The sequence below is a fragment of the Dermacentor albipictus genome, chromosome 7 (genome assembly GCF_038994185.2).
Source record: "Dermacentor albipictus isolate Rhodes 1998 colony chromosome 7, USDA_Dalb.pri_finalv2, whole genome shotgun sequence".
In the NCBI taxonomy this organism is placed as follows: Eukaryota; Metazoa; Arthropoda; class Arachnida; order Ixodida; family Ixodidae; genus Dermacentor; species Dermacentor albipictus.
The window spans coordinates 106253032-106269909 of NC_091827.1; the positions used below are offsets into that span (position 1 = coordinate 106253032).

General features: G+C 44.9%; 1 protein-coding gene across 1 annotated transcript in view; it reads right to left on the reverse strand.

The window, feature by feature from the left end:
• Positions 1–9624: 9624 nt before the first annotated feature.
• LOC135903523 (uncharacterized) overlaps positions 9625–16878 on the reverse strand; it is a 28565-nt gene continuing 21311 nt past the window's right edge. Inside the window, exon 4 of the mRNA XM_065433835.2 lies at positions 9625–9777. Within this exon, the coding sequence (XP_065289907.1) occupies positions 9694–9777 (84 nt within the window). The 3' untranslated portion in view covers positions 9625–9693. The remainder of the gene's footprint in view (positions 9778–16878) is intronic.

The following is a 16878-nucleotide window of genomic DNA, read 5'->3' on the forward strand; positions in this document are numbered from 1 at the left end:
GTCGCCTGAGCAGAAAACCGAACTACACCAGCTCTTACAAGAATTTCAAGGTCAGTTCTCTGAGAGGCCTGGTAGGACTTCTGTCCTTACCCATGATATAGAACTTACATCCCCAGAGCCAGTACGATCCAAGGCGTACCGGGTGTCACCCCGCCAGCACGATATTATGGAGGCTGAGGTAAGGAAGATGCTACAGCTCGGTGTTATTGAGGCGGGTGAGAGTGATTATACCTCCCCTTTGATTTTAGTTGAGGTACCGGGCAAGGAACCTCGTCCTTGTGTCGACTACCGCAGATTAAATTCCATAACTAAAGATCAAATTTATCCGATCCCTAACATCGAGGAGCACCTTGAGAAAGTTAGTAGCGCTCAGTTTATTTCCACCCTAGATCTTGTCAGGGGTTATTAGCAGGTTCCATTTACAGAAGAGGCTAGTAGGTATGCGGCGTTCATTTCACCAATGGGAACATTCCGTCCTAAAGTGTTGAGTTTTGGTTTGAAGAACGCGCCATACTGTTTTTCAAGCCTCATGGATAAAGTGTTGCGGGGACAGCAAGAATTCGCTTTAGCGTATTTAGACGACGTAGCGATATTCTCCGCATCCTGGTCTGAGCATATGGCACACTTGCGGGCAGTGCTAACCCGCCTGCGCGAAGCGGGCTTGACAGTCAAGGCTCCCAAGTGCCAGTTAGCACAGGCCGAGGTTGTCTACCTTGGTCACGTGATTGGTCGGGGTCGTCGCCGTCCGTCTGAAATAAAGGTGGCCGCTGTGCGAGACTTTCCGCAACCACGCACGAAGACCGATTTTCGGTCGTTCTTAGGTGTCGCCGGCTACTATGAGAGGTACATCGCCAGGTACTCTGATATCGCGGCTCCCCTGACGGATGCTCTAAGAAAGACAGATCCGCAAACAGTCGTCTGCGACGAGACAAAGGAAAGAGCTTTTAGCGCCCTAAAGAGCGCCCTAACAAGCCAGCCTGTGCTACGATCGCCCGACTACACCAAAGGGTTCGTTGTTCAGTGCGATGCTAGTGAGTGAGGCATGGGCGTTGTACTGTGCCAACGGGAAAATGGAGAAGTAGAACTCCCCGTCCTGTATGCTAGTCGTAAGCTGACCAGTCGTGAGCAGGCGTACAGCGCCACCGAGAAAGAGTGTGCGTGTCTCGTGTGGGCCGTTCAGAAATTGTCATGCTACCTAGCCGGCTCGAGGTTTATCATTGAGACCGATCACTGCCCTCTCCAATGGCTGCAGACCATCTCTCCCAAAAATGGCAGCCTCCTGCGCTGGAGCCTCGCTTTGCAACAATATTCCTTTGAGGTGCGTTACAAAAAGGGGAGTCTCAACGGTAACGCCGATGGCTTTAGTCGAAGCCCCTAACGTGGCAATCAGCCTCAAAATTGTTTGTTATTGATGTTTTTCTTCCTGAGGCAGGATTTTTAACATATTGCTTTTGTGTACTGTTTCAAAGTGATGATGTGCTTTCTAGTGCAATTTTCCGATTTGTGGACGCGTTCTGAGTGCTGCTAGACTACTCTAAGGAACTAGGCAGTAGTATAAAAGGGGAAAGAGCCTGGCATGGCTTAGTGAGGGTTGTGCCGTGCTTGCTGACTGAGCGGCTGAGTTTCGGCGTAGTTCTAACGCTTGCTGGCAACGAGAGAAAAATGACAACTCTCCCGAAGTCACTTTGCAGTGTCCTGTGTGAACCTGAACGTGAGAACGAGGCCTTCTCGGTGCGCTGCGCTCAAGAAACGCCGAGGGACGACCGACTTCGGTTATGAGCATCATCGAGCGACATCCCTCCGGACAGCGGATGCAGTCCCCTGACCATCGGGATCTCCTTCCCCCGGCGGGGCGGTCTGTTACGTTTCGCCTACGACGCGCGGTGTAGCCAGCGCAGATGCAAGGGACGCCGGGGCTTCGTTCAAAGCGGCGGACATTTTGGCCCGTTCGGAGCGGGCGCGACGCTTCCCCGCCGAGCGCGTCCCGGCATGTTCAGTGCCACGTGTCTTTGTGTGTGCGTGTGTGTGTGTGTGCCCACGCTTGTCAAAGCGCGGCAGCCGGGGAGATGAGCTGCCCAAGTGTGAATCGAGGAAGTCTGACCGGCGCCGGCCCGGCTGATGCGTCACTACACTCGTCTCTACATGTCTCTCAGTCCGTCCGTGCCTCGCTGTCACGTGGTGTCATCCCGTGACCTTCCTTCTTGCCCGCGACGCCAACAGTATAAAAGCAGCTGCTCCCGGACGCCAAGAGAGAGGCTCCGATTTCTTCTGTTGAGTAACGTGCTCTCCCGTCTCTACTTCGGTCGACCTGACCGCCAGCTCTTTTGCGATGCTAGAATAAACAAGTTGTTCTGTCAGCAGTCGACTCATGCTTTGCTGGGACCTTCGGATGCTTCCAGTGTGCCCCAGGCCGCCAGGCCAACGCTACCCTTAGGGCTTGCGACCCATTTGAAACAACGGGCGCCAACGGTCCGATATCAACAACGGGTGTCAGCACTGAGGTTCCAACACTACCCACGTTGTCTAGTGGGTGGATCGCATCGAATTTCAAATAACTATATTTCTTTTGTTGGGTCAAATTGTGCAAAATCATAATATACATGTTAAATCAAATGGTGAGTTATATCATAATATACATGTTAAATCAAATGGTGAGTTATCGCGGTTTTCGTGACGTCGCGTGAAAAGACAGGTGACGTGGGGGTGGTCCAAATTGTTTTTGACCAATCGTGATGGGCTGATTGCACAATTGGAATAGAAAAGTTTGGAATAGTTTTACGATATTGCACCCCTATTCCAAACTTTTCTGTTCCAATTCTGCTATCATCCCTCAGCGATTGGCAAAAGCATTTTTAGGACCACCTCCATTTGTCAGCCAATCTTGTCAGCCAATTAAATACGACAAGCCGCTGAGTGTAGGCAATTTGCTGTTCGTTTTTCAAGCAAACAAAAGGGACCTCCTATGAACGAGGAGAGCGTTTGATTGGTCTGTTCAGACAACCCTGCGAGTGACCGCCCGGTGCTTGCGTCGGTGGTGACGCAAATGTGAGGTCATTATATTGGAATAAAAACACATTGGAATAGTTTTACGTGATAGGGTCCCATCTATACGCAATACCAAGTTCAGTGTAATAGGAGGCTAGACAGAATATAAGCTCCGTTAACCTTTCTACGTTTATATTCAAGTTATCAAATGTTACATGTTAGTTTTAGCGATCATTGTCTGGCTATGTTTTCCATGGGAAAGAAACAAAAAACATCAAATTTCAACTGGTACTTACGGAATTTAAATGATAAGCTTCTGCAAATTGTTTTTCAAAGGGCCGTGCAACAAAACCTAGAAAATCCGCTCAGCGCAACTGTGTCAGCGTTTTTCATTGCAGAATGGGAACTCTTATGAAGAGACGTTAAATTCACGGCAGTTGAAGCAGCATAGGTAATCTATATTAAAAAAGAGCGCGAAAACGAATAACACCTAATGTTAAAACACATGCTATGCGCAGAGAGCTATTCACCTGAATTATTTTCGAAAGAAATGAGAGTCTAAGCTTGAACTCATGGACGAAAAAAAGTACACGGGTTCGGTATGAAGGGCAAGGGCAGAGAATTTATGAATGCGAGAGTCACCTGCAAAGCGAGCAATAATCGACGAGAAGACACACACTCTTTCTAAAGAAATAACAGAAATAACGTATTAAGGGGAAGTCACTAACGATGTTGGAATGATTGAGCAGGGATTTGAACCTTGTTATGAAAGTTTGATGGAGAAAAAAGGAAAGTGATATTGAAAGTTCAGAAGTGACTTCTCGCCTTTAATAGCATCATTATCGGACGAGGTCTGTTAAATGCTCGACAGACCAATAAGCCTTTCGGAAGTTCAGGATGCGATTAACGAACTTAGCTCCGGCAAGTCACCGGGGCTTGATCGTCTTGGACGGGCTTTCTATAAGAGCTTTAAATATGGAATAGCCGTTGCATTACACCGCGTTATAAGAGAGATGTATGAGAAGAAGGAAGCGCCTCCTTCTTTTCGGACATCGTACGTAATTTTAATTACTAAAGCGAAAAACCGTGCAAAATGTTTGGCGCTTGAACCCTACAGACCAATAAGCTTGACAAATAGGAACTATTAAGTTTACGTTAAAGTACTGGTGCGACAGTTGCAGACTGTTATAAAAAAACTTATGAGCCCCATCAGACCTGCGGTATCAAAGGGAAGTTACTCTTTTTGAATATACAAACTGCAAAGGCCATACTGGAGTGTTAAGATTAAAGGGCGGACACAGTCACCATGATAAAAATATACACTGAAAGGGATTTTGATAGAGTCATCGACAATGTGATATTCTTGCTTTTAGAACACGTTAATGGCGGTGCAGTGATAACAGATGGAGCAAGAATTGTGTACAAAGATTGCACTGCAACGTTAGTAATTAACAGGAGATAAGGCGACAGTATAAAAGCGGAATCAGTAAAACAAGGATGAGGTTTGTCGCCTGCTGTATTTTCCTTGTATTTCGAGCCGTTATTTTCTAAAATAATTAAAAGACAATCTATATGAGGGTTTATCTATAGTGGAATAACGACTAGAATTTTGACTTATGCAGAGGACGTGGCAATTTTTTGCGGTGATGCAGACAGCATGTATAAAACTATGAAAGAGGTTGTTTCTTGTTGCACCGCAACTAGAAGTGTTGTCAGATGGACTAAGTGCCCAGCTTTATGGCACGGTAGCTGGCCACCAGAACCCGAGTATTTTTGCAACATGAGCTGGAAAATATCTAGGCGTGCCATTGCAACATTATCGGGACAGTGCAACGTATTGGATCCAAGAACTAAAAATAGTTAAAGATCCGACAGAGAAGTGGGGCGGACATAATTTTTCGATGTTTTCAAGAGCTAGTGTTTGCAATTTGGTGTTAGCTACAAAAGTGTATTATGTACTACAAGTGTTATGCATGGCAAGAATTTCGGTGAAGGAATTTCACAGAGTGTTGCGGTATACATAGTGGTATCCACTTGGCAAAGAACTAGCCAGTGTAACTTGTTTCATTCGGTGAAAAATGGGGGTCTAGGGCTAACACACTTCTTTTTGAAACAGATTGTTTGTAGGTTTTTATTAGGCATCAAAGTGATATATTTCTGCGAACTGTTATTCAAGTAAGATTAAGTTCTTCCTTTCCTGAGTGGGTTGCCTCATCAACGAATGAACAAACTCCAACACCTATAGGTTTTCTAAGAGAAATTATGTCCTTTTCTTTACTCAAACCACATTCCTCGAATGAATTTTTCTCTTCTATGACGTGTAAGCAACTATATTGGGATCTGGTTTATCTTTTCTTGCCGCTTCCTGTATACCGCACCATGTATAACTGAGGACCTGAACGCAATGTGCTGAAACGCGTTAAAGAAATGCCGGTTAGATATTCAGCGGAAACCTTCTTTTTTCAAATGCATTCTGGCACTCTCCCTGTGAAGCCATGGCTATAGAGCAAGGGCTTCTTTGTTCCATGGTCTGTTAACAGAGCCATACGTAAGAAACCTTAAACTATTTAGCAGATATTCTTGCATTTCCATGACTCCGTTTACTTGTGAAATGTTCTCAAACGAACACTGAAGAAAGAGCTGCCGATAAGCCCTTTCGGTGTTCTATTATTACTGTGTACAGACACAGGGGAGTGCCGGCTGACTCCAAAATGCTTTTGTGTATGAGCAGCGCGTGGAAAACGAGTATGGATGTGAGGAATGCTCGCATAGATGAAAGGTCTGCGAGGGACCGCCTAAATGAAAGTCTTAAGTACACTCGTCATGTCCTGAAGCACGTAATTGAAATGTTAGAGTGGTTTCAGTAGCTTGTCAGTTTGGTGCATGTGATAGCCTCTTTGGGGGCCTTTTAAGTAAGTAAAGTTTCTTTACATAATCTAATACTATTTTTCTGCACCATGTGACTTCTATGTACGCGTTTACGTGAAATTCTAATGAAGCTAGGTGATCAAGAAAAGAAAGTGGCAGTGGCTGAATATATTTTGGCGTATCGGTCTCCTAACCCGGAGGTCGGTGCTTCGAAACTACAGCCCGACAAGGAATTTCTATTTTCGCGCGGCTTGACTTTTTTGTACAAAGACACCGACGCCGACACGAGTGTGGCAATACAAGCTTCGCTTGAAAATGACCGCATACAGTTCTGTATATCTCTAGTTCCTCTCATATTGAGTGACGATTTACCCGCTACTTTCCTTGATCGACTTGTCTGCATATTTCTGAGTGTATAGTTGAACGCTTGTCGTCTTATGTATTAGAAGAATGTACAGATCAACAAACAAACAAATACTATACAAGCTGTGAGGCTCTCTCAAAGAAATCGCTATACAGCAATGGAATGATGGAACTCAAATGTTATTAGTAAAGCTTTTGCTGCGTTAGATTTGTAACCTCACACGAAACTATACGCAAACTACACAATAACGTTGTCTTGCACTGTTATCATGGAGATTAAGAACAAGGAACACGGGTGAAAGTGGAAGCAAGTAGAATATGCGAAGTATATCCTCAGTGGTCTTTTTTTAATGAACGCTGCTTTAAGTATTTTCAAAGCACTACAAAATCAATCAATGAAAGGGTGCACATTTTGGGTATGCACTAAAGCAGAGGTTTAAATAATATGGCCGCGTGCCTCAATTTCAGGATTAGGTCAACGTTTGCTGTACACGGATAAAAACAGAAGATAAAGTAAGTATTGCAAAGAAGGGGTAAAGTGCTGCTGTGATGTAGACGTAGCGTGCATTCACGCTATATATACTTATTCAACTGCCCCGAATTGTAGAGTATCATGACCAAAATAACAGCGGAAAGCTAGCGTACCCAAGGTCAATGCCTCTGTCTACCACTAACTGCATGAAGTTTCCAAAAAATAATCGCCCTTTCCAGTTCACTGAAGTTGGTCGAATAGCGAAGCTGTGTTATTTACACAGAGTGTTAGGTCATGTCATTCAAATTTCACACTAGAGAGCGAAGTGGTTATTCAGGGGAAGGAGGAAAGGCTGGCACTATTTTCTGCAACCAGCCTTTCCTCCTTCCCCACAAGAATCACTTCTCTCTCTCGTGTGACGTTTGAATGACATCGCAGTCTGTAATGTAAATCTTTTTTTTTTCACGATTCTTTTACCTCATTTTCACAGCACGCTTCACGTGGTGAACGCGCTTTAGGAGTGCTTTTTAGAGCGCAGCTCTTTGGCGTCCGTTCCTGGGTTTCGCGTCGGCGTTGTCGTCGGCCTCGTAACCAGCTCCGCCCCCCTTTCATCCCCCCAGCGCTAGCAGCGACCGACTGATACCGCTGGATGCCGCTGACGCCGCTAGAGAGTCAAGATAACGTGACTGCATAGAACACCGTCGCCGCCATGCAGAAAGAGGAGGAAAGGGTCCCCCCCCCCCTGGTTCTTAGCGCTGCGGAAGCGAGGGTATCATACTGTTTGTGTCGGCATCGGTGGCGTTGTCCCTGAAACCAACTCCGCAGCTGGGGTTGACTCACTATCGGCGTCAGCGGCATCAGTCAGTCGCTGCTATCTCTTCCCTCCTCCCTTTATCGTGTTGTCCGCTTGCTGCACGCGCTTCTGCCCCCATCGTTTGCCGCTGGGTGTACACGCCGCCCCCCTCCCACCCCTTCCTGCGAGTCTCCGGTTGTCAAAGCGCCGGCTCGAACTTTGAAGTTGGCGAACTGTGCGCCGCAAAGTTGCCCAACGGCTTGCTGGTAGTAGCTGCCTACTTCGCCCCTACCGCACTCACGAAAGACGTCGTGCACTTCCTGCAACTCGCATTAACCGTCCATCGATCCACACCGATGTTAGTAGTTGGGGACTTTAATGTTGACATAAAGACAAACAGCAATTTCCTAACACTTATGCGGGAGAACATCCCGTTCCTCTCGCTCGTAACGCGTCCCACGGCTGTGACAACCTCGCGAGGCACTTGTATAGATCTCGTCTTTGAGAATCAAGCATTGGTGTACCAAGTCGAACATATATCAGTCTATTTCTCCGACCACAAAGCTTCCTTCATGACTGTCAAGAACTGTTAGTGGAGTCTTTGTTAAAGGAATACGTGTGAAAAATAAAAAAAAATTCTGTGATAGCGCATACATGTGTTGCTCGATTTCTTTGCCTCAATCTATCGAAAAGGTGAAACAGCTTATTTGCTGCGCTCAAATTTCGCATTAGGAAGTAACGTAATCGTCGGTAATTTTTTGTGCTTCTCACAGTGTTTGCTTCTTCGTTTTTTGTGCATGAGGTTTCTGCGTGTGTTTTGGCGTGCTTTCTTTGCGGGAGAGTTGGTCCGACACTTTTATACGCTGGCGCTCGCGGCAGGCAGCTTCTTCTTCAGGGGTACGCACTACTCGTGGTCTTCCCATAGTTGTAGCTGGGACGGAAATTGTGCTAACACTAATACTAAGCTTTGCATATTGGGCGCTAGGCCCCCCACTAGACATGAGGGCGCTGGAATTGTTTGGAAAATTGACGTGGTTGACAGCACTTCTTGCTCCCGCAAGAATTGCCGGTATTCACGCACTCCTAGCATCGCATTTCACTCGCTGGGCAGTGTTCATTGGGCGCAAACCGCCAGCATAACGTACGGCAGCGTGGAATCAATCGTGGATAAATTTGATACCGGTCTGTTTCGATCGCTTAAAATGCACCATGTGACAACCGTATAACATACACGTATGAGATAACATTCGCACAGAGTGAAAGAGATCGCTCCAACCCCTGCTTACCTGTTGAACTCTTCTTTTCTATTGCTGCTAGGTCAAGTGGCTTCTTTTTTAGCAAAGTCCGACAAGGACGGCGCAGTGTCCCCATAAACACCTTTGCTGTAAAATGGTAATATCATTTAAACCGGGACGATAATTTACTTGCAGCACTATCTTGGCGATGGCTGCTACTAGAAGAGGTCACTTAGCATGGACCATTCGTTGTGTGCCCGAGCAGACGAATTCGGCACTGCATATGTGATATTGCTGTGTGTCCTTTATTGGTCAATGCCCCAGGCGAGCAAGACAGCTGGCTAGATCGCGCACGCGTGGGCGATGTCACGCGCTAGGAGAGTAAAATGCAAGGGGGATGTGCGCCAAATGCGAGCGACCCCATCCGTACCTTTGAGTCGGTCGCAGCCACATCACGCAAAGACAATGCAAAGAAGTTGGAGCGCGGCTCTTGGGATACTGGGAATTGCTGCGAAGCATCAATTGGGATGCCGGGTTCGCAAAATTTACTATCTCTCCGGCATTGCATTTCGGTGGACAGCGAGACTGCCACCTCTTGTGCCTGCTGATAAGCCAAAAAAGGTTTCGTGGTTCTCGGATTACTTGTTGCACAAGAGAGCTATCTCTCATTTTGAGAATCATCTGCGATTGTTTCTGCGACATCTTATAAAGCGCACATCATATGCTCTAACAGAATTTGTTTTACGAGCTCCACTCCTTCCGTAATTAGGTTCTGTTAAGATTCAAGTGTTGGAAGGAACGCTTGTCCTAAATGACAAACTTTGTACACGTTTCAAAATACAAGGTACCTCAATCATATTATGAACTACTCAGTTTACAAAAGGCAGTGCACAATCTTGAGCTTCAAGATCATTTTTGCACACTTAAAATATTTATTTGCTTCGGCGCTGGTTTCCCTTGAGAAGCGAACGGTGGTTTCAGTGAAGGCAGTCTATTCCTAGAACGTGAATAGCGTTAGCCGACGGCTCCTCGTACACCAGCACTGAACAAGAGTTCATCGACTGAAAAGAAAAAAAAAGAGACGATTGTTATGATCATGGTTAGCTGGGAAGATAAGTTTTTACAAATCGTTCTTTATTAGATATTTTTTTGCTAAGTTAAAGTTTATTATTTAGTGCTAAGGTACGCATAATTCAAGAAAATCGATCCCAGCGTCGCAACTCAAGACATAAAAAGTAACATCACCTCTAGCAATTTTACTGTCTCTGATGGTCGGCATATTCTGTTAGCAGAAGATATTGCTTAACGAATTCTTGTCGGTCGGGACTCTTGTATGGCGTGCATGACAGAAACAAGCTGTTCGAATTCATAACTATAAGACAGCTTGTCCATGTTTTTAGTTTTTTTATAAGTTAGACTGTTTATAAATGCCATAAGGTGATTAAAATGAGTTTGAGATAACTGCGCCTCATTTTCGCGGCAGATGCATCATCTTATACAGTGACAGCCACTTTTATGACGCCCCAGAGTATCACTCATTGCGGTACACAGTGCTGCAACTATGTATATGAGCAGAATTACCAACAATTTACTGATTCCGCATACCAACGTTACAAATTATACGGCCCCACCGCAAGCCTGAAAGAAAGGAGCATTCAATAATTATATTTAATAAAACTTATAGCCATCCACGCATGGGAGTATCAGTAAAAAGTATTAATGTACAGCCTGGCAGTGTACACCTGCCGGGGTTGTCATGAAAAGCCTTAATGTTAGGAACGCTAGAGTAATGAAGTGATTTCCACTGAATTAGTTTCACCACAGAGGCAGAGATTTGAAAATGACGTTCGGGCAAGTTTTTATTTAAATTCAATTGTTTAACTTCCTTAACAAGTGAGCCATGGTCTCAAGGAAAATCTTGAACCAGGCCATCAAGGCAGCTCTAGCCGTTTCTATATACAGATAATGACGACGCTGCCTATTTTTCCGAGTTGCATACTTTCGTCCAGCTTCAAACAGAAAATCGAGACTCAACAGCCGCCGAGTGTCACTGTTATGTCCTTAGAGGACACCTAGTAATGAGAAGCAGGACTGTTCCCGCCACATCATCAGGCGAGTATCCAGGTACCATCGTTATGAAATAGCCTTCTGGACAGTTTTACGCTCGGCCGGTGGCGCTTCACGACACTCTTAACTGAGCGTCCGCTAAGGGAGTGACAGTTGCGTTCTTTAGACGTTCCGTTTCGCTATTCTGTGCTAAATTTGTCGGAAATGCTTACAGTATAACATTAGGAGCAACAACTTTTCTTTTTTTTAGGTTCTGGAAATGGCTATGAGATGCTTGGATGAAGCACTTATAATTTTCTATTGGGACCACTCGCATGACTGCTTTGTTTACTAAGTTAACCACTGGAATTTGCGTAGTTACTAGTCTAATTACTGTACAATTTTTTAAATGAATGTATCAGTGGTAAAGCTTCTTCAGAGAAGATCAACAAAATATCTAAGTTTCTCCAATTTTTTAAGGAATTTAGAGCACACCTCAAGAACGATCCGGTGCACAGCATCGTTTTAGGATATGTTTCCGAGCCTACGAACGTTCGTAAAGCGTAAAAACTGCTTTTGATTGCAGACGATGCGTCGGGATTCTTGGGTGGACGATTTCTGTAAACTTTCCCGTATGCTCGACAAGTGCAATTATAACCACGCAGCTAACATTTCATACACTTGGTGGGTACCAACTGTGTATTCAAAAACACCTTTGTGCGCCAGTTCTGATCTCCCAAGGATGAAAAAGTAAGCGGTATAAAACCGACGCGTCCAGTTAGGTGTCTTGCAGTCTTAGGTGAATACACGAGAAAAATCAAAGTTTGATATTTCCTTTCTCGTGGCAAGTAACCTAAATATTGTTAATCACAATTTCACCCAAGGTTAGACAAGATGGCTGACAATCTGATCAAAATTACTCGAATATTGCCAGTAACAAAACCATGCGCAATTGAGCAGGAGGTGCTTGTCTCCATTCCCGGCCGCTGCGGTGGCATTGCAAGGGTGGTGAAATGCAAGGGCTGGTCGTGCACCGCGTTTGTGCTTGTAGTGATTGTTTTATTTACCTTTCCTCCATGTTTCTATTGTATAGTAGTACACAGAAATATATTCAATATTATAATGCTTAAATGACACCTTTTGTCATGGGTGCCTAATTAAAAACGCCAGGTTGTCACAATAGTACTCCGGAACCTACCTCCACGACATTCCTTATAACAATGGAGATGAAGAAAACCCACACCAATAACTATAGCCGAAGTAAATTTAGGGCCGAACTGAACCCGAATCATAATCGATATTTTTGGAACGTTTCTGAAACACACCCGAACCTGAACGAAATGAAATGGTAACTACTACAGGTTCAGCACACTAGGATTGAAGCATATAATTCAAAAATGGGGGCTAAATTGTTTCCAAGATTGATCGGATCACAACTACTTGAATCGGCGCACCCTACTAGGAGATTATTACAACTCGCAAGTTGCGTTGTGTGCACGAACGGTCATAGACGATGAATATGTTGGTGGCAACTACGTCTACGACGGCAGAGACGTTTGCCCTTCTGAAGTCGGCCATGCCAGGTGTGTTCCACGGCCGAAAACATTGTTAGGTGCTCCACGGAATCAAAATTCCCGGCGACGCTCCCGATTCGGTCGTCATGTCAACTTGTTACTAAATGTAGATACACTAGATAGACACAGATAGCGCGAAATACGATGTCCTTATGGAGAGATATAAGAGTTCATTGTACCACTTATTTTAACCGAAACACAGCAGTCTCTAATGAATAGTGTCACCTTTCAGTAAGCAGTAACCATGGTCGCTAATGGAACGCGAAATCTGCTTTTCTTGCTTGCGATGCTTCAACGCGCGTTTGGTGCTTAGCCAAGGTGAGTACAACGTTCGTCATGTTGCAGATTTTTTTTTTTGTGGGGCACAATGTTTAGGTTGTAGACTTCTTTGTACGTCCTTAGAGCACGATCACTTAGCACGTGATGATGTACAAGATAGAGTGTCGTATTCTTCAACAGAAACCCTTTGTTCAGCGTGCAGAAGCATCAATGTCCTCACCTGCTTCTTTAAAAACAGCACCCAAAGTGAAATGTCAAATGCTGCATTCATCCCTTCCTACAAACTAGAAGATTGAACTGGATATTTATGCATTACAAGGTGAATGTGCGTAGTCTTCGACGCCAGAGCTCACATGCCACTGTTTTCGCACCAACATTGCTGTAACATAAACCTGAAGCAATAGAAAAATTCACTGATTCCGCTGCTCTCCAAGTAAGAAGTGTGATATCGACGCAGACCTTACGATAATGCGGGCTTTTTCAATAATTACCTCTGTTTTAATAAGTACGCAATTACTATCACACATCTGTGTAGTTATCCATATTCTGCCTCCTCTTGACGAAACTTGCACATGTGCTATGTGGACAAGTTGATAGTACTACGCAGCATATCAGTCCCGAGGCCGGATAAAATAAACTGTCCCGAATTGGTTTGTGAACACGACAAGTGTTGCGAACGGTTCACGCATCGTTATATATTCTTGTGCCTCTATACCAGAACTGGACTGAAACAAATTTGGAACGCGCTGAACCCGAACCATACCGATATATTCTTTTTGGATACGACGCACTGTAATTACCCTTTGCGTAGGTTGAGGACGCCAAACGTACAGCTTATTTTATTTACATTTCTTTTGTCTGGACGCACTGCCGATTTTTACAAGAGCGAAAGCAAACACGCACATGACTGCCCACGTGATAAAGTAAGTTTGTTTTAGTTGCGCCGTGTTCAGGTAGTCTCGGGCACTTGTCACACTTCAGTTGCTCCTGGAGAGAATTAGCTCCTCTGATTGACGTGTGGCAAGCACGATCGCTCGGACAAGAGCTTGCATGCAGCGTCTTCGTGTACCACATGGCGATTATTCAGTAATATTGACCACTTTCTATGGTGGGCTCGCATGTTCAATACCCTGCTTTCCGTTAAATGGCACAAACAAAACAGAAGAGGTTCGACCTGAGACGTATGCTCTTGTGATGTAAAATATGTGTCGCCCTATATGTAATGCATTGAAACCTCAATATTAGGAACAAAATACAAAACCTGGCTGGCCATACTTTATTTTAATGAATTATGCTACGGCTTTAGCGCGATCGAAAATGTGGTACCCAGCTTGTTGTCGGTTAATGCGATGGAGATGTTTTCTTCGCAGGTGCCTCAAGAAATGTATACTGGTAAATGAAATATCCAAATGCCGCCCACCTGTATTTCAGGCTTACACAGTAATCGGGCTTGGCTGCGACACCACCACCTACACTTCGTGCCAGAATTAATGTTAGCCGATATTTCGGACGCCATAAGGTTGTTCGAGCGAAGACTGTGGGCGCGCAGCCGCAAACACAATACTCTTGAACAATTCTGCAATCATCCCGACTGGCATAAAAGTGCAAATTGGTTTGCCGACTCTGGAAGCTGGGGGTGCTGGTTAGGCCTAGCCGCCAGAGAAGTGTGACAGAGCTGCGGTTGACAAACCGCCAGAGCTAGCTCGCCGTCAGTAGTCGTTCACGAGTGCTTCTAAATATTGCCGGCTATAGAGCATGAAGTCAAACGCACAGGCTAGACTGATGGCCGTAGTAGACAAGTAGAGATCCACGTGCAAACGCCCCCCCCCCCCCCCCCCCCCCGTCCGCGTCCGAAAAGTCTGCTGGTGGCTCACCTGAACAATATTATTTTCGAATCACTCACATTTGAGACGCATGCGTGTTCTGGCCCGCGGCTTCGCTGCTTGCAACGCAGTCAGTTAGGCAGCCTGACAATCCCGCGTGGTAACACCAATCGCTTAGATTCGTATTGGCGACAATGCCGAGCGCTCACAGGTACCGTATTTGTGCGCGTTTAAGCTCCACCGAAAATTCTATTATTTAGTTGAGGTGCAAATTATCCACCATCCGTGGTTCTTTTGCGGCTTTGGCGTGGCACTGCTAAGCATGAGGTCGCGGGATCAAATCTCGGCCGCCACAGATGCTTTCCGATGGTGGTGAAATGCAATGTGTACTGTGCGTTGGGTGGACGTTAAAGAAGCCCAGGTAGTCGAAATAATTCGAACTTCGCCACTATGACATGCCCCTTCATCAAATTGTGGTTTTGACACGCAAAACCCCGTAATTAGTTTTTATTTTTTGATGTGGCATTATGTGAACATTACTCATTGTGGTTTGGCTTATGGGCAGCGCGACCTGCTCTGAGGTGAAGCCACACTTTAAATCATAGGTCTCCGTATTGATGCTCCTTTTCTTCTCTTTCATGGCTACCAACTCTCCTCTTCTTTTGAGAGCACCCTTTCGTATTTTGGTTAGGTCAGTAGCAGTTGGCGAACAGTGCGCGGGGCGCCGACGGGCCCGAAGTCTGGTCACGAGAGCTGCACTCGATAACAGGCCTCAACAGTGTACCAGAATACAATTATTGTTGCCGCAGAGGTGAGAATCAAAGCCTCGTGCCGAATATACGACGTCGTCAAAGAGTTGTGCACCGACGAAACTGTAGGGGTGTGCGGATTATCGTAACATTCAAAAAACGAATCCCATAGACTACTATTCGATCCGGTCTTCCAATCGAATAAACAATATTCTGAAATGCGAATATGTTTAATACGCTTTGAGTATTTGAAAACGTGAAGTGCGCGAAGTCAAACAAAAAACTGGAGCAAAAGTACCGTCAATTTTCACCCCCGCGGGTATGGTATAGGCATAAGGCATGAGTACTTGGAGAGTGTAGCAGGTTACGCCACTGGGTAGGTATACTTTAAAGGCTATATCTTCGCACTCTCTGAAGAGTCCTGTGCGTGCGAAGAAGCTAACAATTTGTTCGTTAGTAACGCTCAATTTTTCCTTTTATTAAACAATGCTTCCTAACGGACTATGTAATGATATCAACATGCTGCCTTTAGGAATACCAGGATGTGAACATCATTTTTTGTTATTCGTGGTAGCGACTATTCGATTTTCGAAGACCATTCGAAGTTTATTCGATTGTATTCTCTTCGTGTTCAATTCTGCTTCAAAAATGAATATTCGCTACCCCCTACACAACCGTTATTATATATATTTGAGCTTTGTTACGCGCAGCTATAACTGACACGTTTTTCATCCTTTTCAGGTGTTATAATAGGATTGTAGGAATATGTAGAGTGGGCACGGTAAAATAAAGCATTTATATTTGCTGCGGCGACTACTATAGGCATGGCAGTATGCGGACTGGCGATGAAAATCCACAAGAGGCCTTTTGCTGGCTCGTCAAAGGCACACCTGCCTGCGTTTCTTCTAAATAAACTTTATCGCGATATCTTTCTTTTTTCTCGCTAATATGTCGGTGTGCGCCTATTACGATTATGAAATCCGACGAAACTATTTTTGTGGCCGATGCGACTTCGTTATTACGCAGTTCGACAGTGGAAGCCAAGGTCAGTGAATGTATGCTTATCTCTCTGTAATAGCATGCTCCTTAGATGCCGGTTGTTTTAATCATTCTTGTTGAGTTACAAATTCGGTCTTGAAAGCTCTCTTTGTCACGGTGCATTCCTAAAATGTGAATTATCCTCCGCGTCAAATTTCTACAGAAAAAAATCAAAAGTTTGGTTTACTGCTTTTTTGCGAATATCAGACAATGAATAACAAGAGAAGCTGCCACATATCACTCTAGCGCTGTAAGAGGAACAAGAAATGTTGGCTACATTGACTGATCTTGAGTTGCAATGGGGCGTGAAAGCGTTTTCTGACCTCACACCTAATAGATAAAGAACAAAGTAGGCGCTTTATTCAAAGTTCGCGAGTCTCATTGAACACGACGGTAAAACTGTACAAAGATATCGCGGTAGGCGTAGCCTTCCCATTACACATTGACAGTGGGGTAACAACGTAGTCATAAACCGGTACCCTTTGTACTGAAACAGTGACCTCTTGTTGCAATAGTTTTTTATCGCAGAAAATACATCCATATGTAGAAAAGAGAGGCACCGACCGCAGTTACCCTTGTTCACAACCAGCAATCCATTGGTCAGTATATACGCATTTCTTTTCTACATAAGCTATACACAGTGCACAATGTCG